General features: G+C 40.3%; 1 protein-coding gene across 1 annotated transcript in view; it reads left to right on the top strand.

Moving 5' to 3' along the window:
- The first annotated feature begins 3,557 nt into the window (after positions 1-3,557).
- The window catches only part of GDPD4 (glycerophosphodiester phosphodiesterase domain containing 4), a 92,270-nt gene continuing 69,151 nt past the window's right edge, over positions 3,558-26,676 (top strand). The window contains exons 1-3 of the mRNA XM_008020233.3: positions 3,558-3,637; positions 24,050-24,252; positions 26,269-26,372. Coding sequence (XP_008018424.3) covers positions 24,064-24,252; positions 26,269-26,372 — 293 coding nt within the window. The 5' untranslated portion in view covers positions 3,558-3,637; positions 24,050-24,063. The remainder of the gene's footprint in view (positions 3,638-24,049; positions 24,253-26,268; positions 26,373-26,676) is intronic.

Raw genomic sequence — 26,676 nt, 5'->3', positions numbered from 1 at the left:
ATCACACACCAGGGCCTATCACGGGGAGGGGGGAGGGGGGAGGGGTTGCACTGGGAGTTATACCTGATGTAAATGACGAGTTGATGGGTGCTGACGAGGTGATGGGTGCAGCACACCAACATGGCACAAGTATACATATGTAACAAACCCGCACATTATGCACATGTACCCTAGAACTTAAAGTATAAAAAAAAAAAAGAACGAATGGTGTGTGTGTGTGTGTGTGTGTGTGTATGAATACATGTTTGCAAAATATTTGAAATAGGCCTTATGAACTACAGCAAATTGTTATTTTAGCAGAATTCTCCAACAGATGATAATGTAACAATGATTACTAAAAAAAAAAATTTTATCTGAAGTTGGTTTGCTCCTCATGGAAACTATTAGACTAAGAGACTCTACTCTCCAGAATGAAGCCGGAGTTTTGAAGAAATGACTAGCATACAGTTTGCAGTTTTGAAAGAGTTTTTTTTTTTTTTTTTAAACTGAGTCCTAACACAATCTTATTTGAGTTCATTATACGTTTTGCCTAGGATTAGACAAAACCCACCAGACTTTAAACAATATTTACTGGAAAAGGATCACTTAATTAGCTGAATAATGAGCCTACAAAATTGAGTCAGTTCTGTTGGCTGTTGAGACAATAGAGCTGAGGAGAAAATCTTTCCCAGATATTAGTGGGAACCTGTGGTTTTTAAGAAACCACATCAGGTCATCAAGTCTACCTTCATTACTGATTTTTAACAGCCAGGGTTGAAGCCTCCTGCAGAGATTAATTGAATTTTTATATACTTTGAAATAAGAATGTTACAATTTGACTTATTTGATAATGTCTTTGGTACCGTTTTTTATATTCTGTTTTACCTGCTTTAGTTTTGTTTGTCTTGCTTTTTGATATACCTTTAAAACCAGGAGTAACAGGATCAGGCCTGTATTTGCTCAAACTTGGGCCCAACCACCAGAGCTTATTTCATTGTCTGTTGATAAGAGATGAGGGAAACTCTCTCCAGAAGCAGTCAAAATGGAGTTTCAAAAAAATCTTCATATCACAAAGAGTGTTTCATCCCTCGATTGGCACCCAGTGGGTGCCAACAGTTTAGTACTGTTATGTCAAGGGTTAAGCTAGGGTCCAGAATGGAAGTTAGGAGGGAGAGGGTCAATATCTCAAGTTTCAATCGACTTCTCTCCCTCTGCACTATCACCCACCCAACATCCAAGCTAACAATCTCTCTTCAGGATACTGCCAGATCCTCCTAATGGGTTACCGGGAGGCATGCTCCAGAGAATTCAGCTGGGTCAGAAAAGATGCAGCCTAACTGCCTAATTCCCTTTAAGGATTGATGGGTCTATAGCTTCTGGCTATTTATGTAACGAACTAATTGACTGACATGTGCCAAGCACTGTAGTAGGCTTTGGGAATAAAGAGATTAGTTAGATATTGTCTGTCCCGCAGGTAGATTACAATTAGAAGCCGGAAGCAGAAACTAAAACATTAGCAAAACAAAATAGGTAATTATATTCAATGTGGCTAGGATAGTAATAACAGGTTTATTTGGAGGGATATATAGAACACACAGAAGAAGGTAGTTAATCAAGTCTGGTGGTGAGAAATAGGGGTGAGGATGAACAAAGAAGGCTTCCTGAGTTGAGCCTCACACTAAGAGAAGGAGTGCTAGCCAGATCAAAGTTGGGAGTGTATAAGCCTGGCAGTAGGGACAGCACGAATAAACATGCAGAATGGTGTAGGGGAGTAGAACAAGAGGTTTGCTTTGCTGAAGCTTCAATGTAAGTGGGGGTGGTGGAGAGTTGGGGGCAAGTTGAGGCTGGAGAGAAAGGTGAGATCCAATTTAAGGAGCTTTAACTTTTGGAATGTGTTTTAGGCATAGTCAGATTTGCATTTTTAAAAGATCAACAGTTGGTCTTAGATTATGGGAGAGGTAAACTGGAAACAGTGAGGCTCTTTGGGAATCTGCTGCAGTCTACTTTAACATAGCAGTATTAAGCTGGTTGGCATATACTGAGATGATTAGGGCCTAGTGGGCATTGAAATACAATAAGATAATGACTAGGAGAAATAGATAGGAATAAGCAGAATTTGGCCACTCTGTGTAAGGTGGAGGGCTGGGGGGTTGCAAAGGAATAGGAGGAGTTGAGGATGAGACATCTGTTTCAGATCTTGTCATTTAGCGATTTAGAGCCATAGAAGATGGAGCAGACATGAAGGGAAAGATAATAAATTTAAGTTAGGGTTTACTGAGTTTGAGGTGTCTGCAGCAGGACAGCCAGATTGAAGGCCAGTGGCTGCAGTTGGAGATAAAGGTCTAGAGCTCAGGAACAGGTCAGAGGTACAGAAATGGCCAGAGGAATCAAAGATTAAACAAACAAAGGTGAAAACAGGCCCATTTGTGGCCCTTTGAATGTTTGAAACTGGTTTAAAAAAGGTAAGGCAAAGTGGGGATGGTTAATGGGTACAACAAATAAATAGAATAAATAGGATCTAGTATTTGACAGCACAACAGGGTGACTACAGTCAGCAATAATTTATTGTACATTTGAAAATAACAGAGTGTAATTGGAACGTTCATAACCCAAAGAAATGATAAATGCTTGAGGTGACAGATACTCAATTTACCCTGATGTGATTCTTCTTTTCTTTTTGAGATGGAGTTTCGCTCTTGTTGCCCAGGGTGGAGTACAGTGGTGCTATCTCGGCTCACTACAACCTCTGCCTCCCGGGTTCAAGTGATTCTCCTGCCTCAGACTCCCGAGTAGCTGGGATTACAGGCACCCACCACTGTGCCTGGCTAATTTTTTTTGTATTTTAGTAGAGACAGGATTTCATCATGTTGGCCTGGCTGGTCTCGAACTCCTGACTTCAGGCCACCTGCCTCGGCCTCCCAAAGTGCTGGGATTACAGGTGTGAGCCACCGTGCCTGGCTTCCTGATGTGATACTTACACATCGTATACCTGTATCAGAATACCTCATGCATGCCTACTATCAGGTGTATAAATAATACACCTATTATGTACCCATAAAAATTAAAAATTTGTTTTAAAAAGGCAGAAACAATAGTTAAAATTAAAATAAAATAAAGAGGTAGCCTGAGCGTGGAGGGTGGGGAACACAGGACTGTAGTCCCAGCTGTTCTTCAGGCTGAGGCAGGAGGCTGCTTGAGCCCAAGTCTGAGGCCCAGACGGGGCGACAAGACCCTGTCTCTTAAAAAACATATAAATAAATATATAAATAATATATATAAATGTAGATATATATATACACCATATATAGAGACGTATATATATGTGGCAATTTTATGAATAACTAGGATACAAAAAATAGGTAATGCCTAAACTAAGTTATTAACAAGGACTAAACTTACAGTTCTTTTTGTAAGAACCAACCAAACCAAAAACAAAGAGAGCATACCTTACCGTACATTTAAAATGTGGGGCTCAGAGCCAAGGTTAGCTTCAGCCTAGCTCTGGCACCGGGCGTCCTTGACCACGCCCACAGCCCCGCCAGGCCACGCCCCCCGCCCCGCCTGCCTGGAGCTGCCCCTCCAGCCAGGCATCCATCTTAAGAGACGCTGGTCTCCTTAGGCGTGAAGCTTGGATTTGGGTTGGGACTTTGAAGTCTAGGTAAGTAAATGTGCCCAGTTCCGTGCTTCCTCCTTAAGCAGCACCAGAAACAGGAAGTTCTATTAGTATTATTAGTCGGCAGCCAAACCTGAGGCCCTTTGACGTCGCTCGCTCACTGTCGGGTCGTTTGTGTCCCCTCTCGAGGATTACGGGCTTGGACCTCCTGTTCAGTATCTGACAGTAGCGGCTTTGTGTATTGTCTAGTTTTTTAGTTGTTAATGGCGAACGGGATAAAAGTCTGCTTCAGCTGTCCCAATCCTGGCTGGCAACCCCAGGGTTTTGACCTCATGAGCTGGGGAATGGCAGTGTCCTCTACTGAGATGAGACAGATTACAGGAGGAATCTATTTTAGAGGGAAAAAACATCAAGGGTTCAGTTTTGGACGTATTACTTTTGAGGTGCCTGTGAGAAATCCAAATGGAGATTTCAGTAGACTGTCGGATATATACGTTTAGAATTCAGAGAACAGGTCTGGAAAGGAAACTGTTTATTGATCTCCCCTTAAATGTTAGGAATTTTCATGTAAACTTGGCTACCCTGGCTGGTGCTTAGACACAAAGTATCTGCAGGTGTGTGGACAATGGTGGTGGTAATTATTCTGGTTAAAAAGCTGCCTTTTATTCAATATCCGAGCAGCTTACCATCCTCCCATAGAGTTTTTTGTTCATAACGTCTGCCCTTGGACACCCCAGTATTTGCAATTAGTCACACCAAGTTCTATATATGTGCAGTAGTTTCATCATTAACCAGTTGAAAGTTTTTTTTTTCTCATTTCCATTGTGATTTTTTTCTTTGACCCATGCATAGGTTTTTATAAATGTGTTTAATTCCCAAATGTGGAATTTGTTTTACTGATTTCTAGTTAAATTGCACTGTAGTCAGAAGATATATTCTTAAGATGTCAATTAGTTTATTAAAACCAATTGTGATTTTTGATAAATGTTCCATGTCCATTTGGAAAAAAGGTACACTCTGCATTTGTTGAGTACAGTGTTCCATAAATGTTAAGACTAGTTTGTTAATCAAGCTTGACAGTCGTCTATATCCTTACAGACTTTTTTTTCCTGCTTATTCTGTTCTTTAAGAGGTGTGCTAAATCTCCTACCATGATTGTGCATCTGTCCATTTCTCCCTTAGAGATTAGGTGATTGGGAACTGTTATAGTTTTGGTGCTGCAAAAGAAATAGAACTCGAATATAAAATTTTATTTTTAATTCTCAGCAAGGCAATATACTTCTATAGAAGGGTGCACCCTTACAGATGAAGCAATGGTGAGCGCACACTTGGACAAGGGAGGGGAAGGGGTTCTTATTCCTGATGCAGGTGGCCCCTGCTGGGGTGGTGTTCCCCTATTGGCTACTGTTAGACGGCACAGGCTAAACTAATTCTGATTGACTAATTTAGAGAGAGTGACGGGTTGAGTGGTTTGGAGGGAGTCAGGGTGGAGCAGGTAAGGGTGGAGCAGGTGATCAGGATGAGTCAGGGCAGAGCTGGTAATCGGAATGAGGGTGGAGCAGGTGATCAAAAAAAGTTGCTTTACGAGGAAGTTAAAAAGTAGAAGGCAAAGAATTGAACATACCGACATATTGATTCTTTGAAGAGAAATTTAGAACTCCTATCTAATAGTACCTACAAATTGCAAATTAAAATTTTTTTTTTTCACATTATGAAATGTCCCTCTTTTTCTCTGGTATTGTTTTTATGCCTCAAAGTTTACTTTGCTGGTCATATAGAGAGGCAGATTGTATTATTTGACTCCAACTTTCCACCTTTCCCTTAGTTATGTTCTTTGTGTTCACACCTTTTTCCGTGTGACTACTGTGACCGACCACCATGAGGTGACCTGCCCTGATTGTTGACTTTGGGATGGGCTGTGTGAACAGACATCCCATGAGGCAGAGGTTTGAAATGGGCTTGTATTTGGGACTTACTCTCTTGGACAACTTCTAGCACCATGAGAACATACCCAGGTCAATCTGGTTGAGTGACACATGAAGCAAAGCAAAGTCATCCTAGTCATTCTAGCTGATGTAGAACAGATCAGCAGAACAGATAGCCCATTAACTCAGATGTGTGAGCAATAAACTCTTACTGTTAAATGTGGAACATACGCTCCAGGAGGTAAAGACAGACAATAAACAGTAAACATCCTAAATAAATACATTATATAATATTTTATTTTCTATAGAAAAAAAGAGCGCAATAGAGGAGTTAGAAGGAGGGAGCAGGTTGCAGCATTAAATAGTGATTAGGGTTGACCTTGTTGAGAAGGGGCCATTTGAGCAAGGAATTGAAGAAGGTGAGGTAACTACTACTTTTGAGTGTGAGATGGTAATTTAGGATTTCTTCCTTCTTTGGGAAAATTAATTGGGACAGAATACCTAATTCTTATATTGGGGATGCTGATGGTATTCCATGGGGCTGGTGAGAAGCTGTGGGGTGGTTGGTGTTGCCTAGCAACTGCCATCTCCGGCCTCTGTCTCATAAAGAGGGTCCAGGATGGGAATGTGTGATATTCTGGGTGAGAGGGATTACCTGGTTTTCATATGAGGCCAGTGTAGGGACTAAATGCTGATTTTTTTTTTTTTTTTTAATTTTGCCCAAATTCCTATCTAAGGGGTTTGGGGAGTCATGCCCTGCAAACCATAAATTCTCATCAGATGGGTTTTATTTAACCCTAGAGTCATGCCCTACAAACCATAAATTATCAGATGTGTTTTATTTAACCCTATATATCATGGTTTACTTTGCAACCTGACTCTGGCATAACAATACAAGACAAAAAAGAAAAAAATATTTACCCCAAAATATGTTTCTTTGCCATATTTTGAAATGGCCCTGCAAAGCTGTTTTGTGTATGGGGAGGGAGGGAGGGGGGAGGCGGGGGCAGGGGGAACATTTGCATCTGTTAAGAATCTCTGTTAACAAAGCTAGATCTTTTTCTTCCAGACCCTTCCAATCCTAAAGAGATTAACTAAGATCTGAATAGGAAACATTTGTCACCTATGGTCTCTAAGGGCAGCCACTATAAGACTTCAAAATAAGTTTGATCTCCACAATCTTTATCTTAACCTGACCATTCCCTTTCTATCTATCCCACGTCTTTTAGACAAACTCAACAAATGTCAACCAGAAAATGGTTAAATTTTTTTTTTTTTTTTTTTTTTTGAGACTCTAGGCTGGAGTGCAGTGGCACCATCTCTGGTCACTGCAACCTCCGCCTCCCAGGTTCAAGCAATTTTCATGCCTCAGCCTCGCAAGTAGCTGGGATTACAGGCGTATGCCACCACGCCTGGCTAATATTTGTATTTTTAGTAGAAACTGGATTTCACCATGTTGGCCAGGCTGGTCTCAGACTCCTGACCTCAGGTGATCTGCCCGCCTTGGCCTCCCAACGTGCTGGGATTATAAGCGTGAGCCACCGCACCTGGCCTGATTATACTTTTCTACTGTCACTTCAAGATGATTTGCAAGGAAATGGAAGGCAAATGTATGTGCCCAGTTCCTTTTCTTAAACTGAATCTCCAAGATCTTTTTATTTCAATCTGTTTTTTTAAAAAACAACAACAACAACAACAACAACAAAACTGTAGGTAGTCTTTATTTTCCCTGTCTTTTTCAGCTCCCTCCTGAATTTCCAAAATGTCTTCATTTATGCTCTGAGGCTGGGTTAATCACTCTGTTCTCCATGCTGCCTAGTGTATTGTATAGATGTTTATTCTAGAAGTTATTACATTATGTTATACTCAATTGCTAATATACATCCCTTCCACTATATTTAAATCTTGTCAATGATAGGAGTTTTGACTTACTCATCCTTTTGCTCTTGACGCATAACCTAATGCTTGGTCATTTTAGTGCTCAAAGTGTGCTGAATGGATAACAATTATTGTATTGAAAGCCAACATTCAGTTTACAGTATTTCCAGAACGAAATTCTTCACATCTATTGATTCACTCAATAATCCCCACAAACTATATCGATAAGTACCATTATTATTCACATTTAAAGATGAGAAAACTGAGGTACAGAATACTTGCATAACTTGCCTAAAGTTGCACAGCTAAATATGGCAAAGGTGGGATATGAAACATAGGCACGGAGCTCCAGAGCATCTACTTTTTAAATTATGAACTATTTAAAATATACAGAAAAATATAGCCCCATATATTTATAATTGTTAACATCTTACAATATTTGCTTTATCTTCTTTTAGATGAAGTACTTGAAAGTGAATTGCAGACACCATACATTTTACCTGTAAATACTTTGTGTGAAACTCTAAAAAAGGAATTTTTTTTTTTTTTTTTTTGAGACAGTCTTTCTCTGTTGCCCAGGCTGGAGTGCAGTGGCGTGATGTTAGCTCACTGCAACCTCTGCCTCCTGGTTTCAAGCGATTCTTCTGCCTCAGCCTCCAGAATAGCTGGGACTACAGGAGCACACCACTATGCCTGGCTAATTTTTGTATTTTTAGTAGAGATGGGGTTTCACCATATTGGCCAGGCTGGTCTCGAACTCCTGACCTTGTGATCTGCCCGCCTCGGCCTCCCAAAGTGCTAGGACTACAGGCATGAGCCACCACACCTGGCCAAAAAAGGAATTTTTTTTTTACACAATGATATCATCTTCACACCTAAAATTAACAATAATTTACTAAACCAACTGAATGTAAATTAGTTAATATCCAAATTTCTACCAATTTCCTCCAAAAAGTCTTTTCACAGGTTCCAATCAAGATCTATACATCTGGCCGAGTGCAGTGGCTCACGCCTGTAATACCAGCACTTTGGGAGGCCAAGGCGGGCAGATCAGTTGAGGTTAGGAGTTCAAGACTGGCCTGGCTAACTTGGTGAAACCCCGTTTCTACTAAAAATGCAAAAAATTATCTGGGCATGGTGATGCGTGCTTGTAATCCCAGCTACTCGGGAGGCTGAGCTAGGAGAATAGCTTGAACCTGGGAGGTGGAGGTTGCAGTGAGCCGAGATCGTGTCATTCCACTCCAGCTTCAGCAACAAGAGTAAAACTCTAAAAAAAAAAAAAAAAATCCATACATCAATTCATATACTTATAAAAATTTTCTTTTTTAAAAAATTTTTATTTATTTATTTATTTATTTATTTATTTATTTATTTATTTTGAGACAGAGTCTCACTCTGTCCCCTAGCTTGGAGTGCAGTGGCGTGATCTCAGCTCACTGCAAGCTCCACCTCCCAAGTTCAAGCCATTCTCCTGCCTCAGCCTGCTGAGTAGCTGGGACTACAGGCACCCGCCACAATGCCCGGCTAAGTTTTTGTATTTTTAGTAGAGATGGGGTTTCACCATGTTAGCCGGGATGGTCTCAATCTCCTGGCCTTGTGATCTGCCCGCCTCAGCCTCCCAAAGTGCTGGATTACAGGCGTGAGCAACCACACCCGGCCAAGAAATTTCTAATTAAGATAGAATTTGCATACACTAAAATTCACCATTATTTAGTGTATAATTCTGCAAGTTTTGACAAATGCATATAATTGTGTAAGCACTATCAAAATATAGGACAGTTTTTCTCCAAATCTGTGGCCTGCCTTTTTATGTCTTAAGAATGTCTTTTGAAGACTAGAAGTTATTAATATTGATGAAATACGACTTATCTGTTTTTTCTTTTATGGATCATGCTTTTGGTGTTATACCTAACAAATCTTTGCCTAAAGCAGGGACACAGATTTCATCTATGTTTTTTTCTATAAGTTTTATAGCTTTAGGTTTTATTTATTTATTCATTTAGAGACAAGGTCTCATTCTGTCACCCAGAATGGAGTATAGTGGCCCCATCATGGCTTGCTGCAGCCTCAACTTCCCCAGTTCAAGTGATCCTCTTGCCTCAGCCTCCTGAGTAGCTGGGACTACAGGTGTGTGCCACCACATCTGGCTAATTTTTGTATTTTATGTAGAGATGGGGTCCCACTATGTTGCCCAGGCTGGTCTCAAACTCCTGAGCTCAAGTGATCCTTTAGCCTCAGCCTCCCAGAGTGCTGGGATTACAGGTATGACCTGCCGCACCTGGCCAGCTTTAGATTTATATTTCAGTCTGTGATCCATTTAATTTTTACAAAGAATGCAAAGTTGTGGGCCAGGCGCAGTGGCTCATGCCTGTAATCCCAGCACTGTGGGAGGCTGAGGTGGGCAGATCTTTTGAGGTCAGGAGATCAAGACCAGCTTGGCTAACACAGTGAAACCCATCTCTACTAAACATACAAAAAAAAAAAAAATTAGCCGGACATGGTGACATGTGCCTGTAGTCCCAGCTACTCAGGAAGCTGAGGCAGGAGAATTGCTCCCAGGAGGCGGAGGTTGCAGTCAGCCAAGATCGCCTGCCACTGCACTCCAGCCTGGGCGACAGAGGCAGACTCTGTCTTAAAAAAAAAAAAAAAAAAAAAAAAAAAATGCAAAGTTGTAGATTGAGGTTCATTTGTCTTTGGATGAATATCCAGTTGTTCCAGAACCATTTGTCAAAGAAACTGTCCTTTCTCCATCCTTCATACTTCTGTCAAACATGAATTGACCATATATATATGGGCCTTTTTCTGGAACCAGTATTCTGTTTCATTGATCTCTGTGTCTGTCTGTCTGCTGATTCCACACTGTCTTGGTAACTGTAGCTTTATATTAAGTCTTGAACTCAGGTAGTTTGAGTCAAAATACATTATTTTTCAAAATTGTTTTGGCTAGTCTGTTTCCTTTGCCTTTCCATATAAATCTTAGATTTAGCTTATTGATTTCTACAAAAAAAGTCCTCAGAGATTTTGGTTGGAATCATGTTGAACCTGTAGATCTGTTTGGGGAGAATTGAGATTATAACAATATTGAGTCTTCTAATCCAAGAAAGTGGTACTTAGATTAGAAGACTCAGTATTGTTATGAGTCTTTACTTGAGTCTTTGATTTCTTTCGTGTCTTGTAGTTTTCAGCATGCAGATCCTGCACATATTTTGTTAGATTTATACCTAAGTATGTGTTTGTTACTATTGTAAATCATCATTTAAATTTAATTTTTAAATACATGTTTCATCTTGGAATAATTTTAGATTTACAGAAAAGTTACAAAGATAGTACAGACAGTTCTTGTATACTCTTACCCAGTTTCAGTTTCCCCCAGCATTATCCTTTTACTGTGGTTCATTTGTTAAAACTAAAACTAAGATAACATTAGTACATTACTGGTAACTAAACTTCAGATATTATTCAGATTTCACCAGTTTTCCCATTCATGTTTTGCTGTTTCATGATGTAAATAGTGATTTAAAATTTTTACCTTCTATTTGTTCATTCCTAGTCTATAAAAATTTTTGATTTTTGCATCTGGTTCTACCTTGCCAAACTCATTAATTCTAAGTTTTTTTTTTGTAGAATTTTGGAGATTTTCTATGTAGATAATTTTGTTGTCTGCAAATAGAGTTTTATTTATTTATTTCTATTCTTTATGCCTTTTCTTTCTTTTTCTAGCCTATTGCACTGGCTAGGACTGCCAGTACAGTGTTGAACAGGATTGGTGATAACAGACATCCTTGCTTTGTTTCCGATCTTAGAAAAAAACATTTAGTCTTTAGAAAGCAATCAGCCTTTCACCATTAAGTGTGAAGTTAGCTATTAGCTTTTAATATATTCTCCATATAAAGGCATAATATTTGCTATTCCTAGTGTGCTGAGGGTTTTTGTCAGGAATGGAGTTAGAATTTGCTCAGAAGTATTTTTTGTATCTATTTAGATGGCCATATAGTTTGTCTTTAGTTTGATAATATGGTTAATTAAGTTTTTTTTTTAATTATTATTATTAAACTTCAAGTGGTAGGGTACATGTGCACAATGTGCAGGTTTGCTACATATGTATACTTGTGCCATGTTGGTGTGCTGCACCCATCAACTCATCATTTACATCAGGTATAACTCCCAATGCAATCCCTCCCCCCTCCCCCCTCCCCATGATAGGCCCCGGTGTGTGATGTTCCCCTTCCCGAGTCCAAGTGATCTCATTGTTCAGTTCCCGCCTATGAGTGAGAACATGCGGTATTTGGTTTTCTGTTCTTGTGATAGTTTGCTGAGAATGATGGTTTCCAGCTGCATCCATGTCCCTACAAAGGACACAAACTCATCCTTTTTTATGGCTGCATAGTATTCCATGGTGTATATGTGCCACATTTTCTTAATCCAATCTGTCACTGATGGACATTTGGGTTGATTCCAAGTCTTTGCTATTGTGAATAGTGCTGCAATAAACATACGTGTGCATGTGTCTTTATAGCAGCATAATTTATAATCCTTTGGGTATATACCTAGTAATGGGATGGCTGGGTCATATGGTACATCTAGTTCTAGATCCTTGAGGAATCGCCATACTGTTTTCCATAATGGTTGAACTAGTTTACAATCCCACCAACAGTGTAAAAGTGTTCCTATTTCTCCACATCCTCTCCAGCACCTGTTGTTTCCTGACTTTTTAATGATTGCCATTCTAACTGGTGTGAGATGGTATCTCATTGTGGTTTTGATTTGCATTTCTCTGATGGCCAGTGATGATGAGCATTTTTTCATGTGTCTGTTGGCTGTATGAATGTCTTCTTTTGAGAAATGTCTGTTCATATCCTTTGCCCACTTTTTGATGGGGTTGTTTGTTTTTTTCTTGTAAATTTGTTTGAGTTCTTTGTAGGTTCTGGATATTAGCCCTTTGTCAGATGAGTAGATTGCAAAAATTTTCTCCCATTCTGTAGGTTGCCTGTTCACTCTGCTGGTAGTTTCTTTTGCTGTGCAGAAGCTCTTTAGTTTAATGAGATCCCATTTGTCAATTTTGGCTTTTGCTGCCGTTGCTTTTGGTGTTTTAGACATGAAGTCTTTGCCCATGCCTATGTCCTGAATGGTACTACCTAGGTTTTCCTCTAGGATTTTTATGGTATTAGGTCTAACATTTAAGTCTCTAATCCATCTTGAATTAATTTTCGTATAAGGAGTAAGGAAAGGATCCAGTTTCAGCTTTCTACTTATGGCTAGCCAATTTTCCCAGCACCATTTATTAAATAGGGAATCCTTTCCCCATTTCTTGTTTCTCTCAGGTTTGTCAAAGATCAGATGGCTGTAGATGTGTGGTATTATTTCTGAGGACTCTGTTCTGTTCCATTGGTCTATATCTCTGTTTTGGTACCAGTACCATGCTGTTTTGGTTACTGTAGCCTTGTAGTATAGTTTGAAGTCAGGTAGCGTGATGCCTCCAGCTTTGTTCTTTTGACTTAGGATTGTCTTGGAGATGCAGGCTCTTTTTTGGTTCCATATGAACTTTAAAGCAGTTTTTTCCAATTCTGTGAAGAAGCTCATTGGTAGCTTGATGGGGATGGCATTGAATCTATAAATTACCTTGGGCAGTATGGCCATTTTCACGATATTGATTCTTCCTATCCATGAGCATGGTATGTTCTTCCATTTGTTTGTGTCCTCTTTTATTTCACTGAGCAGTGGTTTGTAGTTCTCCTTGAAGAGGTCCTTTACATCCCTTGTAAGTTGGATTCCTAGGTATTTTATTCTCTTCGAAGCAATTGTGAATGGAAGTTCACTCATGATTTGGCTCTCTGTTTGACTGTCACTGGTGTATAAGAATGCTTGTGATTTTTGCACATTAATTTTGTATCCTGAGACTTTGCTGAAGTTGCTTATCAGCTTAAGGAGATTTTGGGCTGAGACAATGGGGTTTTCTAAATATACAATCATGTCGTCTGCAAACAGGGACAATTTGACTTCTTCTTTTCCTAACTGAATCCCCTTGATTTCTTTCTCTTGCCTGATTGCCCTAGCCAGAACTTCCAACACTATGTTGAATAGGAGTGGTGAGAGAGGGCATCCCTGTCTTGTGCCAGTTTTCAAAGGGAATTTTTCCAGTTTTTGCCCATTCAGTATGATATTGGCTGTAGGTTTGTCATAAATAGCTCTTATTATTTTGAGGTATGTTCCATCAATACCAAATTTATTGAGCGTTTTTAGCATGAAGGGCTGTTGAATTTTGTCAAAAGCCTTTTCTGCATCTATTGAGATAATGATGTGGTTCTTGTCTTTGGTTCTGTTTATATGCTGGATTATGTTTATTGATTTGCGTATGTTGAACCAGCCTTGCATCCCAGGGATGAAGCCAACTTGATCGTGGTGGATAAGCTTTTTGATGTGCTGCTGAATCCGGTTTGCCAGTATTTTATTGAGGATTTTTGCATCGATGTTCATCAGGGATATTGGTCTAAAATTCTCTTTTTTTGTTGTGTCTCTGCCAGGCTTTGGTATCAGGATGATGTTGGCCTCATAAAATGAGTTAGGGAGGATTCCCTCTTTTTCTATTGATTGGAATAGTTTCAGAAGGAATGGTACCAGCTCCTCCTTGTACCTCTGGTAGAATTCAGCTGTGAATCCATCTGGTCCTGGACTTTTTTTGGTTGGTAGGCTATTAATTATTGCCTCAATTTCAGAGCCTACTATTGGTCTATTCAGGGATTCAACTTCTTCCTGGTTTAGTCTTGGAAGAGTGTAAGTGTCCAGGAAATTATCCATTTCTTCTAGATTTTCCAGTTTATTTGCGTAGAGGTGTTTATAGTATTCTCTGATGGTAGTTTGTATTTCTGTGGGATCAGTGGTGATATCCCCTTTATCATTTTTAATTGCGTCGATTTGATTCTTCTCTCTTTTCTTTATTAGTCTTGCTAGTGGTCTGTCAATTTTGTTGATCTTTTCAAAAAACCAACTCCTGGATTCATTGATTTTTTGGAGGGTTTTTTGTGTCTCTATCTCCTTCAGTTCTGCTCTGATCTTAGTTATTTCTTGCCTTCTGCTAGCTTTTGAATGTGTTTGCTCTTGCTTCTCTAGTTCTTTTAATTGCGATGTTAGAGTGTCAATTTTAGATCTTTCCTGCTTTCTCTTGTGGGCATTTAGTGCTATAAATTTCCCTCTACACACTGCTTTAAATGTGTCCCAGAGATTCTGGTATGTTGTATCTTTGTTCTCATTGGTTTCAAAGAACATCTTTATTTCTGCCTTCATTTCGTTATGTACCCAGTAGTCATTCAGGAGCAGGTTGTTCAGTTTCCATGTAGTTGAGCGGTTTTGATTGAGTTTCTTAGTCCTGAGTTCTAATTTGATTGCACTGTGGTCTGAGAGACAGTTTGTTATAATTTCTGTTCTTGTACATTTGCTGAGGAGTGCTTTACTTCCAATTACGTGGTCAATTTTGGAGTAAGTGCGATGTGGTGCTGAGAAGAATGTATATTCTGTTGATTTGGGGTGGAGAGTTCTATAGATGTCTATTAGGTCTGCTTGCTGCAGAGATGAGTTCAATTCCTGGATATCCTTGTTAACTTTCTGTCTCGTTGATCTGTCTAATGTTGACAGTGGAGTGTTGAAGTCTCCCATTATTATTGTATGGGAGTCTAAGTCTGTTTGTAAGTCTCTAAGGACTTGCTTTATGAATCTGGGTGCTCCTGTATTGGGTGCATATATATTTAGGATAGTTAGCTCTTCCTGTTGAATTGATCCCTTTACCATTATGTAATGGCCTTCTTTGTCTCTTTTGATCTTTGATGGTTTAAAGTCTGTTTTATCAGAGACTAGTATTGCAACCCCCGCTTTTTTTTGTTCTCCATTTGCTTGGTAAATCTTCCTCCATCCCTTTATTTTGAGCCTATGTATGTCTCTGCGTGTGAGATGGGTCTCCTGAATACAGCAGACTGATGGGTCTTGACTCTTTATCCAGTTTGCCAGTCTGTGTCTTTTAATTGGACCATTTAGTCCATTTACATTTAAGGTTAATATTGTTATGTGTGAACTTGATCCTGCCATTATGATATTAACTGGTTATTTTGCTCGTTAGTTGATGCAGTTTCTTCCTAGCCTTGATGGTCTTTACATTTTGGCATGTTTTTGCAATGGCTGGTACCGGTTGTTCCTTTCCATGTTTAGTGCTTCCTTCAGGGTCTCTTGTAAGGCAGGCCTGGTGGTGACAAAATCTCTAAGCATTTGCTTATCTGTAAAGGATTTTATTTCTCCTTCACTTATGAAACTTAGTTTGGCTGTATATAAAATTCTGGGTTTAAAATTCTTTTCTTTAAGAATGTTGAATATTGGCCCCCACTCTCTTCTGGCTTGTAGAGTTTCTGCCGAGAGATCTGCTGTTAGTCTGATGGGCTTCCCTTTGTGGGTAACCCGACCCTTCTCTCTGGCTGCCCTTAAGATTTTTTCCTTCATTTCAACTTTGGTGAATCTGGCAATTATGTGTCTTGGAGTTGCTCTTCTCGAGGAGTATCTTTGTGGCGTTCTCTGTATTTCCTGGATTTGAATGTTGGCCTGCCCTACTAGGTTGGGGAAGTTCTCCTGGATGATATCCTGAAGAGTGTTTTCCAACTTGGTTCCATTTTCCCCCTCACTTTCAGGCACCCCAATCAGACGTAGATTTGGTCTTTTTACATAATCCCATACTTCTTGCAGGCTTTGTTCATTTCTTTTTCTTCTTTTTTCTTTTGGTTTCTCTTCTCGCTTCATTTCATTCATTTGATCCTCAATCGCTGACATTCTTTCTTCCAGTTGATCGAGTCAGTTACTGAAGCTTGTGCATTTGTCACATATTTCTCATGCCATGGTTTTCGTCTCTTTCATTTAGTTTGTGAGCTTCTCTGCATTAATTACTCTAGCCATCAATTCTTCCACTTTTTTTTCAAGATTTTTAGTTTCTTTGCGCTGGGTACGTAATTCCTCCTTTAGCTCTGAGAAATCTGATGGACTGAAGCCTTCTTCTCTCATCTCGTCGAAGTCATTCTCCGTCCAGCTTTGATGCGTTGCTGGCGATGAGCTGCGCTCCTTTGCCGGGGGAGATGCGCTCTTATTTTTTGAATTTCCAGCTTTTCTGCCCTGCTTTTTCCCCATCTTTGTGGTTTTATCTGCCTCTGGTCTTTGATGATGGTGATGTACTGATGGGGTTTTGGTGTAGGTGTCCTTCCTGTTTGATAGCTTTCCTTCTAACAGTCAGGATCCTCAGCTGTAGGTTGTAGCTGTAGGAGATTGCTTGAGGTCCACTCCAGACCCTGTTTGCCTGGGTATCAGCAGCAGAGGCTGCAGAAGATAGAATATTTCTGAACAGCGAGTGTACCTGTCTGATTCTTGCTTTGGAAGCTTCCTCTCAGGGGTGTACTCCACCCTGTGAGGTGTGGGGTGTCAGACTGCCCCTAGTGGGGGATGTCTCCCAGTTAGGCTACTCAGGGGTCAGGGACCCACTTGAGCAGGGAGTCTGTCCCTTCTCAGATCTCGACCTCCGTGTTGGGAGATCCACTGCTCTCTTCAAAGCTGTCAGACAGAGTCATTTGTGTCTGCAGAGGTTTCTGCTGCTTTTGTTGTTGTTTATCTGTGCCCTGTCCCCAGAGGTGGAGTCTACAGAGACAGGCAGGTTTCCTTGAGCTGCTGTGAGCTCCACCCAGTTCGAGCTTCCCAGCAGCTTTGTTTACCTACTTAAGCCTCAGCAATGGCGGGCGCCCCTCCCCCAGCCTCGCTGCTGCCTTGCCGGTAGATCACAGACTGCTGTGCTAGCAATGAGGGAGGCTCCGTGAGTGTGGGACTCTCTCGGCCAGGTGTGGGATATGATCTCCTGGTGTGCCTGTTTGCTTAAAGCGCAGTATTGGGGTGGGAGTTACCCGATTTTCCAGGTGTTATGTGTCTCAGTTCCCCTGGCTAGGAAAAGGGATTCCCTTCCCCCTTGCGCTTTCCAGGTGAGGCAATGCCTCGCCCTGCTTCAGCTCTCGCTGGTCGGGCTGCAGCAGCTGACCAGCACCGATCGTCTGGCACTCCCCAGTGAGATGAACCCAGTACCTCAGTTGAAAATGCAGAAATCACCGGTCTTCTGTGTCGCTCGCGCTGGGAGTTGGAGACTGGAGCTGTTCCTATTTGGCCATCTTGCTCCGCCCCCTAATTAAGTTTATTTATTTATTTTTGTTTTGTTTTTGAGACAAGGTCTCACTCTGTTGCCCAGGCTGGAGTGCAGTGGTGTGATCTTGGCTCACTGTAACCTCCATCTCCAGGCTCAAGCAATCCTCCTGCCTCAGTCTCCCGAGAAGCTGGGACTACAGCCATGTACCACCATACCCAGCTAATTTTTGTATTTTTTTGTGGATACAGGATTTGGCCATGTTGCCCATGCTGGTCTTGAACTTTTGGGCTTAAGCAGTCTGCCTGCCTCAGCCTCCCAAAGTTGTAGAATTACAGAATTGAGTCACCATGCCTGGCCCCAAGTTGATTGATTTTTGAATGTTGAATAATCTTTGCAGTCCTTAGGAAAACTACACTTGGTCAGTATGTACTGATGTATGTTAAGAATTTTTGCATTTGGATTCGTAAGGGATATTGGTTTGTACTTTTATTAGGATATCTTTGTCTGGTTTTGGTGTCAGGATATTGGTCACATAAAATGATTTGGAAAGTCTTCCCTTCTCTTCTGATGTAAGAGTTTCTATAGAATTGGTATTATTTCTTCTGTAGATGTTTGGTAGAATTCACCAGTGAATCCTTTTTTTTTTCTTTTTCTTGATGGGAAGGCTTTTTAACAACAGATTCAATCTACTTGATAGACAAAGGGCTATTCAAGTTTTCTATTTCTTCTGGAGTGAGCTTTAGTAGTTTTTGTCTTTCAGGGAATTTGCCCATTTCATGTATCTGTAGAATTTATAGGAATGAAGTTGTACCAAATTCTTTGTTACTCTTTTGATGTCTCTAGGGTCTGTGGTGATGGTTCTCTCTTATTACTGATATTGATAATTTGTAATTTCTTTCTTTTTTTTGAGACGGAGTCTCGCTTTGTCGCCCAGGCTGGAGTGCAGTGGCGGGATCTCAGCTCACTGCAAGCTCTGCCTCCCAGGTTCACGCCATTCTCCTGCCTCGGCCTCCTGAGTAGCTGGGACTACAGGCGCCCGCCACCATGCCCGGCTAATTTTTTGCATTTTTTAGTAGAGACGGGGTTTCACCGTGTTAGCCAGGATGGTCTCGATCTCCTGACCTCGTGATCCGCCTGTCTCGGCCTCCCAAAGTGCAGGGATTACAGGCTTCAGCCACCGCGCCCGGCTGATTTCTTTCTTTTTTAATCTCCTTAATGATCCTAGTCAGAAATTTATTAGTTTTGTTGGTCTTCTCAAAGAACCAGCTTTTGATTTCATTGATTTTTTCCCTATTTTTTCTATTTATCAATTGTTATTACTCCTAATCTTCTGTTAACTTTGTATTTAATTTGCTCCACTTTTACTGATTGTCTGAAGATGGAAACTGAGGTTATTGATTTTGAGATCTTGTTTTTTCTTTTTGTTTCTTTCTTTCCTTTTTTTTTTTTTGATACATAGTCTCCCTCTGTTGCCCAGGCTGGAGTGCAGTGGCATGATCTCGGTTCACTGCAATCTCCGCCTCTTGGGTTCCCGCCATTCTTCTTCCTCCGCCTCCCCAGCAACTGAGACTACAGGCGCACGCCACCACGCCCAGCTAATTTTTGTATTTTTAGTACAGACGGAGTTTCACCGTGTTAGCCAGGACAGTCTCCATCTTGTAATCCACCTTGTAATCCACCCACCTCGGCCTCCCAAAGTGCTGGGATTACGGGCATGAGCCACCGCTCCCGGCCTTGTTCTTTTCTAGTATGGGCATTTAGCATTATAAATGTAAATCTAAGTATTGCTTTAACTATACCTTAGAAATGTTTCTATGTTGTGTTTTCATTTCTATTCAGTTCAAAAGGTTTTAATTTCCCTTTTGATTTTTTTTTAACTCAGAGTTACTTAGAAGTTGCTATTTAATTTTAAAATATTTAGGAGTTTTCCAACTATCTTATTGATTGCTAATTTAATTCTAGTATTTTCAATTCTGTTTTCCAATTCTAGTGTTTTTCAAGTCTACTCTATCCTGCTTATTATTATTGAGAAAGGGGTATTGAAATCTCTGACTATAATTTTGGATTTGTCTGTTTCTCCTTGGAAGGTCAATGAATTTTGATTTATGTTACTTTAGGTTTTTTTTTTCATTTTGCAGATTTATTAATAAAAATGAAAATGTGTATAATCAGATACCAAAAACACATCAAGTATGAATAATAATAATTTTTTTTTGAGACTTTCACTCTTGTTGCCCAGTCTGGAGTGCAATGGTGCCATCTTGGCTCAATGCAACCTCCACCTCCTGGGTTCAAGCAATTCTCCTGCCTCAGCCTCCCGAGTAGCTGGGATTACAGGCATGCGTCACCATGCTCCGCTGATTTTGTTTTTAGTAGAGATTGGGTTTCTCCATGTTGGTCAGGCTGGTCTCAAACTCCCGACCTCAGTTGATCTGCCCGCCTTGGCCCCCCAAAGTGCTGAGATTACAGGCGTGAGCCACTGCACCTGGCAAGTATGAATAATTATATATTAACTCTCAAATATGTAAATGTCTATGCTGATGGAAGAAACAAAAGGAAACAGAGTTTCTAAGAATTGATTTTTATTAATACATAATGTTTGTACTTATTTATTGTATACATGTGATATTTTGATACATGCATAGAATGTGTAATGGTAAAATCAGGGTATTTAGGATATCTATCGCTTTGAACATTTGTCATTTCTTTGTACTAGGGACATTTCAAATCCTCTAGCTATTTTTAAATATACTGTATATTGTTACCTGTAGTCACCCTACTATGCTATCAAACGCTAGAACTTATTCCTTCTCTCTAACTGTATGTTTGTACTTATTAACCTACCTTTCTTCATCCCCCCACAACTCCACGTCCTTCCCAGCCTCTGGTAATGATCATTGTATTCACTACCTCCATGAGATCAACTTTTTAAGTTCCCACAAAAGTGAGAACATACATATTTGTCTTTTTGTGCCTGACTTATTTCACTGAACATGATGACCACCAGTACCATCCATACTGCTGCAAATGACAGAATCTCATTTTCTTTTTATGGCTGAAGATTATTGTATTGTATATATAAGCTCATTTTCTTTATCCGTTTGTCCATTGATGGACACTTAGAGTGGTTCTGTATCTTTGCAATTGTGCATAGTCCTGCAATAAACATAGGGGTGCAGGTATCCCTTTGATATACTGATTTCCTTTCTTTGGATAACTACCAGGTGGTGGAATTGCTGGATCATATGGTTACCACAATATTTTAATTTTTTGAGAAATCTCCATGTTGTTTTTTATGGCCTGTACTAATTTATGTTCCCACCAACAGTGTGTAAGAGTGCCCTTTGTCTTTGCCACCTTCTTTATTTTTTTTCTTTTTGATAATAGCCCTTCTAACAGGGGTAAGATAACATCTCACTGTGCTGTTGATTTACATTTCCCTGATTATTAGTGATATTGAACATTTTTTCATATACCTGTTGGCTATTTGTATGTCTTCTATTGAGAAATAGAAGGGGTTTGGTTTGTTCTTCGTTTTCTAGTTCCTTGAGGTGTTTAGTTATTTATTTGAAATCTTTTATGCTTTTGATGTAGATGTTTATTGGTATAAGCTTCCCTCTCAGCATTCCTCTTGTTGTGTCACATAGGTTTTAGTATGTGTTTTTTCATTTCATTTGTTTCAAAAAATTTTTTTCTTAATTTCTTCATTGACCAGTGGTCAATCAGGACCATGTTGTTAAAATAATTTCCATGTATTTTTACAGTTTCAAACATTTCTCTTGTTACTGATTTCTATTTTTTTTTTCCATTTTGGTCAGAAAAGATACTTAATGTGATTTAGATTTTTACAAATCTGTTTAGACTTGTTTTGTGGCCTAACATCTAGTCTATCCTGGAGAATGTTTTATGTGCTGATGGGAAGAGTGTGTATTCTGTAATTGTTGGATGTAAATGTTCTGTATATGTCTGTTAGGTCCATTTGGTCTTTGTTTTCTTTTAGCACTTTGAAAGAAAAGTTTTTCTTTCACGCCATCCTCTCCTATCGTGTAAGATTTCTACTGAGAAATCCACTATCAGTCTGACTGGTTTCTCTTATACGTGACTTGATGCTTTTCTCTTGTTTTTGGAATTCTCTGTCTTTGACTTTTGGCAGTTTGACTATAAAGTGCCTTGGAAAAGACCTTTTTGGGTTGAATCTATTTGGGGATCTTTGAGCTTCCACTCTCTGGATGTCTGAATCCCTTGTAAGACTTGGGAAGTTTTCGGCGATAATTTTATTAAATAGGTTTTCTATGCTTTTCCCCACCTCTTCTTCTGGAATATCCAAAATTCGAGTACTTGGTCACTTAATGGTTTCCAAAATGTCATGTAGGGTTTCTTTATTCTTTTCCCTCCCTCCTCCCTCCCTCCTTTCCTTCCCCTCCCTCCCTCCCTTCCTTCCCTCCCTCCTTCTCTCTCTCTTTCCCTCCCCTCCCTTGCTCCCTCCTTCCTTCCCTGCCTGCCTGCTTTCTTTCTTTTTTGAGATGCAATCTTGCTCTGTCACCCAGGCTGGAGTGCAGTGGTGCAATCTCAGCTCACGCAACCTCCACCTTCCAGGTTCAAGCAATTCTCCTGCCTCAGCCTCCCAAGTAGCTGTGGTTATAGACGTGCACTACCACGCATGGCTAATTTTTGTATTTTTAGTAGAGACGGGGTTTCATCATGTTGGCCAAGGTGGTCTCGAACTCCTGACCTCAAATGATCCATCCACCTTGGCCTCCCAAGGTGCTGGGTGTGAGCCACCATGCCCTCCCTCCCTCTGCCTGCCTGCTTGCCTGCCTGCCTGCCTGCCTGCCTTCCTTCCTTCCTTCCTTCCTTCCTTCCTTCCTTCCTTCCTTCCTTCTTCTTTCTTTCTCTTTCTTTCTCCCCTCCCCTCCTTCTGTTTCTTTCACCTTACTGGGTTACTTCAAATGACTTGTCTTCAGGTTCTGAAATAATATCTCCATATTGAATTATCTCATTCAGATTCTGAACTGTTTTTCTGATTTCTTTGTATTATTTATCTGTGCTCTCTTGTATCTCATTTGGTATATTTAATATTGTTATTTTAATTTATTTGTAGGCATTTCACACATTTCTTTTGCATTGGAATCTCTTGCTGGAGAATTATTATATTACTTTGAAGTTGTCATGTTTCCTTGCTTTTTCATGTTTTTTGTGTCCTTATGTTGATATCTGCACATCTGCTATAACGGTTGCTTTTTATAATTTTTTGGGTTGGCTTTCATAGGGGAAGATTTTTTTTTTCTTTTATCTATAGAGTTAGTTGAGTGGGGCACTTTAGTTTTTATTTTGGGTTCATGCAGTAGTATAGTCTCCCTGGGATTTCTTTGACTGTAATCAGTGTCAGTGGTGTCTATGATTTTGTCAGTGGTTTAGGCTGTGGTTGTTAACACAGGCTGCAGTGAGGCTTTGCTGGGAATGGGGATATCAGGCAGGCCAATCCTCAGGCCCCAGTGGAGGTGATGGCAGGCCGATTGTTCCTGTCCTTGGACCCCTGGCCAGTGTACACAGGCACTGGTGTTAGCAGGTCTAGGAAGGCCAGTTTTTAGGTCTCTAGGTGGCTTGCTTGGGTATTGGCAGTGTTAGCAGTGTGCTGGGCAGGCGGGTGGAACCCTGGAGCCCTGGGCAGCATGTGTGGTGTCAGTGATGGCAGTAGTGTTAGGGGGCCAATCTTTGGCCTCCCAGGTGACATGCACTGGTGCTAGCAGTGACAGCAGTAGGATGGGTGGATCAGTCTATAGGTCCCCAGGTGGCACATGTGGGTAGGCATTGGTGCTGGTAGTGGTGCCAGGTGATGTTGGCCTGTCCCCAGGCTCCTTGATGATGTACACAGGTGCAGGTTGTGGTGGGTGCCTGTGTTCTTAATGCCGTTGTGAAGCCACATACTACATATTTTGTTCTATCTCTGAAATATTTTTTGTTGGCAAAGGAAAAATAAACTTGTCACATTTCAGCCATTGTTGTTTTGAAGATTCCATCATTCATAATTGAAGCTAACCCTAACTGATTCCATATGGGAAAGGAGAGAAAGGGAAGAAGCAGCCAGCTGTGTATCTGAGTCACTTATTAGTCAAGGATGGTATTTTCATGTACCTCACCCATGCCTTTAACGTCTCAAGTTATTTCAACAGCATATTGCAATTTGAGAAGCACATTTGTATATATTATTTCATTGGATTCTTTCAGCATCTATTAGGTGGTGAGGACAGGGAATATTGTCCCATTTTAGAGGTGAGAAAACTAAACCTAGAGTGATGCAGTGATCACAGTAAACACTCAACAAGTTAGTGAGAAAGGTAGGAAGAAGCTCTATTTTTCTGCCCCAAATCCACTGTATTATCTTTGATTATAAACAGTTTTTAAAAAATCCATTTCTCTTTGGTAAAATTTTCTGTAGAATGATGGGATAAGATACATTAAGGGGAGTTACACTAGATCCTGATTATTTTATTTGTCTTTCAGCCAAAGGGTGAATCATGTTTAAGAAGGTCAACAGGATTGAGCGCAAGAGGAATAAGACAGGAAAACCAAAAAAACTTAATCCATGGATTCCACGCATCTTCAACCACCAATGCTATGTCACCTTCCTTACTGGCTGCTATAGTTGCCTTTGGAAATGCAGACAATGGGAAAAAACTAAAGTTGGATTTTGTTGCTGCACTTGGGTACAAACTGATGAGGAGCTGGACCATGTTTTCTCAGATGTGGGGAACATAGGCTGACCGCTGGCCCCATAAGGGCTCTTTACGGTCTCCAGGACTGGGGATGCTAGGGCTCCATTTCTTCCATAAAAGTATTGCACCAATATTAAACTTACTGAAACATGTACTTGCTTTCTTCATTTCTTTCCTTCACTTCATTTTTCACTTTTTTTCTTTACTTTTCCTTACTACCTCTTTTAGGTTTATTCATTAATTCACTTTTGCATTCATTCAGTGAATCTTGAAGAAAAAGTGATATTTGGGTGCAATTAGATATTTTTGGTTAGGGATTACGGGGATGCCTGAATTGTAATTTGCTCTCCTCTGTGAATTTCTCTTCTCGGGAGAAAAAAACAGCAAGTGAGAAACAAGGTGCTCCTTTATAGTTGGTCAAGCTAGTGGTGATTTTCCCTAAGGAAGAGCTCTAGTAAGACTGAGTGGTGGCATATGGACTAGCCTCTTTTAGGGCCTCTATTTGTAAGCCATATGTTGGAACCCTTTGGTGAGCTACATGGTATAAGTGATTAAATTATCAGCACACTGAAATGAGAACAGAAGAGCAAAATCATGTACCTTTGCTTATTTGTGAACATGGCCCAACTGGGGTCCCAGAATCAGACATATTGGATAATTAATTTCTTATACTTGAGGTGGGGAACACAAGGAAAGGGGTAGGAAATGGGAGGTTTCCCTGGAGTAGGCAGGAATGTTCTTCTGTCCCCACTGTATCTTTCCTACCCAGATATTTGGCTTCTATGCAAGTTACTGGGGATAATACAAGTGCTTCAGGCATGCTTCCTGCTCTCAAGGAATTCAGTCTACTGTGGGGAAAGATAAGTACACACACACAATCTCAATATAGTGAGAGAAGTGCTGTAACTGCGTGTGCATGTGCACAGGCACATACCAAGGGGAGGGCCACCTTTTAGAAGGTGAAGGGCGATTAAGAATTGGATAGGTAGAGAATTGGGGATGGTGGAAGAATTGGTATTGGAGGAGGAGTCAAAGGGCATAGTGAGTTTGGAGATTGATATAAGGTTTATTTTAGATGAAGGAGAGGATATGAAAGAAGAAGTGAGGGGAAAAGAAGCTAGAGAGGGAGATGGGTCCAATGTTGTGTGGTTTTAAGAATTTGACCTCTGCCATTGGGAATAAAGAATCCCCAAAGACTTTAAGCTGATGAAGTAGTCTGAGCTGTGGTTTGGAATGATTATTTGATTGTGTGGAGGACGTATTGAAAGGGACAAAACTAACACAGGGAGACTTCTTTGCCTTCAGAGAAAGCAGTACCTCCTCCATAATGATAACCTCCATTTTGGCTTTGAGCTTACACAGATCTGGGTTCTAGTCCTGCCCCTGCTACTTCTTAGCTGTGTGATCTTGAATCAATTATTTTACCTCTCTGAGCTTTCTTCTGCAAAAATGAGATTGATGCCTAACTCATATGGCTCTAATGAGAAATAAATCAAATGAAAGTAGCTTGTGAAATCCTTAGCATTTTACTAGAACAAAATAGCTACTTAAAAAAAATTATTCTTTAACTCTGATTCCCCCTTTCTTCTCCAATGGGGTAGATTGATGACTAAATGAACTAATTAATGATGAATGAATCAATAAATTAATTACTGAACAAAACATCTGGTAGCTGGAGAGGCAGATGAATTCAACAGATGATTGTTAAAAGCCAGCTATGTTCAAGAAACTATACTATGTATTGGTAATACAGAGATGTTCCTTTTCCTCAAAGAAGAAATAGTGTAGCATCAGATAAAACATAAATGCATGATTCCAGTTCAGTGTAAGAAAGGTTGTAAATAGGCATATACAGGATTTGGTAGGGGTAAAAAGAGAGTGGTCACTCCAGCCTCTTACACCTGAGGTGGGGAACACAAGGAAAGGTAGTTTGGCAAGTGTATACAGAAACTGCTGAGGTAATAAGGATAAATGGAGCTAAGTTCGATTTCTTTTTTCTCTTCCCAGAAAGAGCAATTATTTTGCCCATGCCTGGTAATTTCATTTGTCTTGTCTGTGATGTTGCTGTTCCTGTGGATAGAAACGTCCAATGAATACTTTAACTTTGACTGGTGAGTTTCACTTTTTGTAGTTTCATTTGTGTAAGGGCATTTTGGTCTGATAACCACCTGGATTCTACCTCAGGCTGAAAAGATCTGGTGATATAGTAGGGAAGGAAGACAAAACTGGGCTTTCCACAGCTTGTGGGTGAGAGGCCTGCCTCTGGGGCAGGGGTAGGATGCTTAGCACCCTAACTTGTTATACTTTCTTCCACTGTGCTCAGTCTCAGACTAAATCTGGCTTAGTGGGAAGCTTTCATGCTTCCGATATCCACAGTCCTTCTACTCAGATAATGATTCCCTGGTATCTTTTCTT

Source organism: Chlorocebus sabaeus, chromosome 1, assembly GCF_047675955.1.
Source record: "Chlorocebus sabaeus isolate Y175 chromosome 1, mChlSab1.0.hap1, whole genome shotgun sequence".
Classification (NCBI taxonomy): Eukaryota; Metazoa; Chordata; class Mammalia; order Primates; family Cercopithecidae; genus Chlorocebus; species Chlorocebus sabaeus.
The sequence above is the reverse complement of the archived record's forward strand: the minus strand, read 5'-3'. Positions and strand labels throughout refer to the sequence as shown.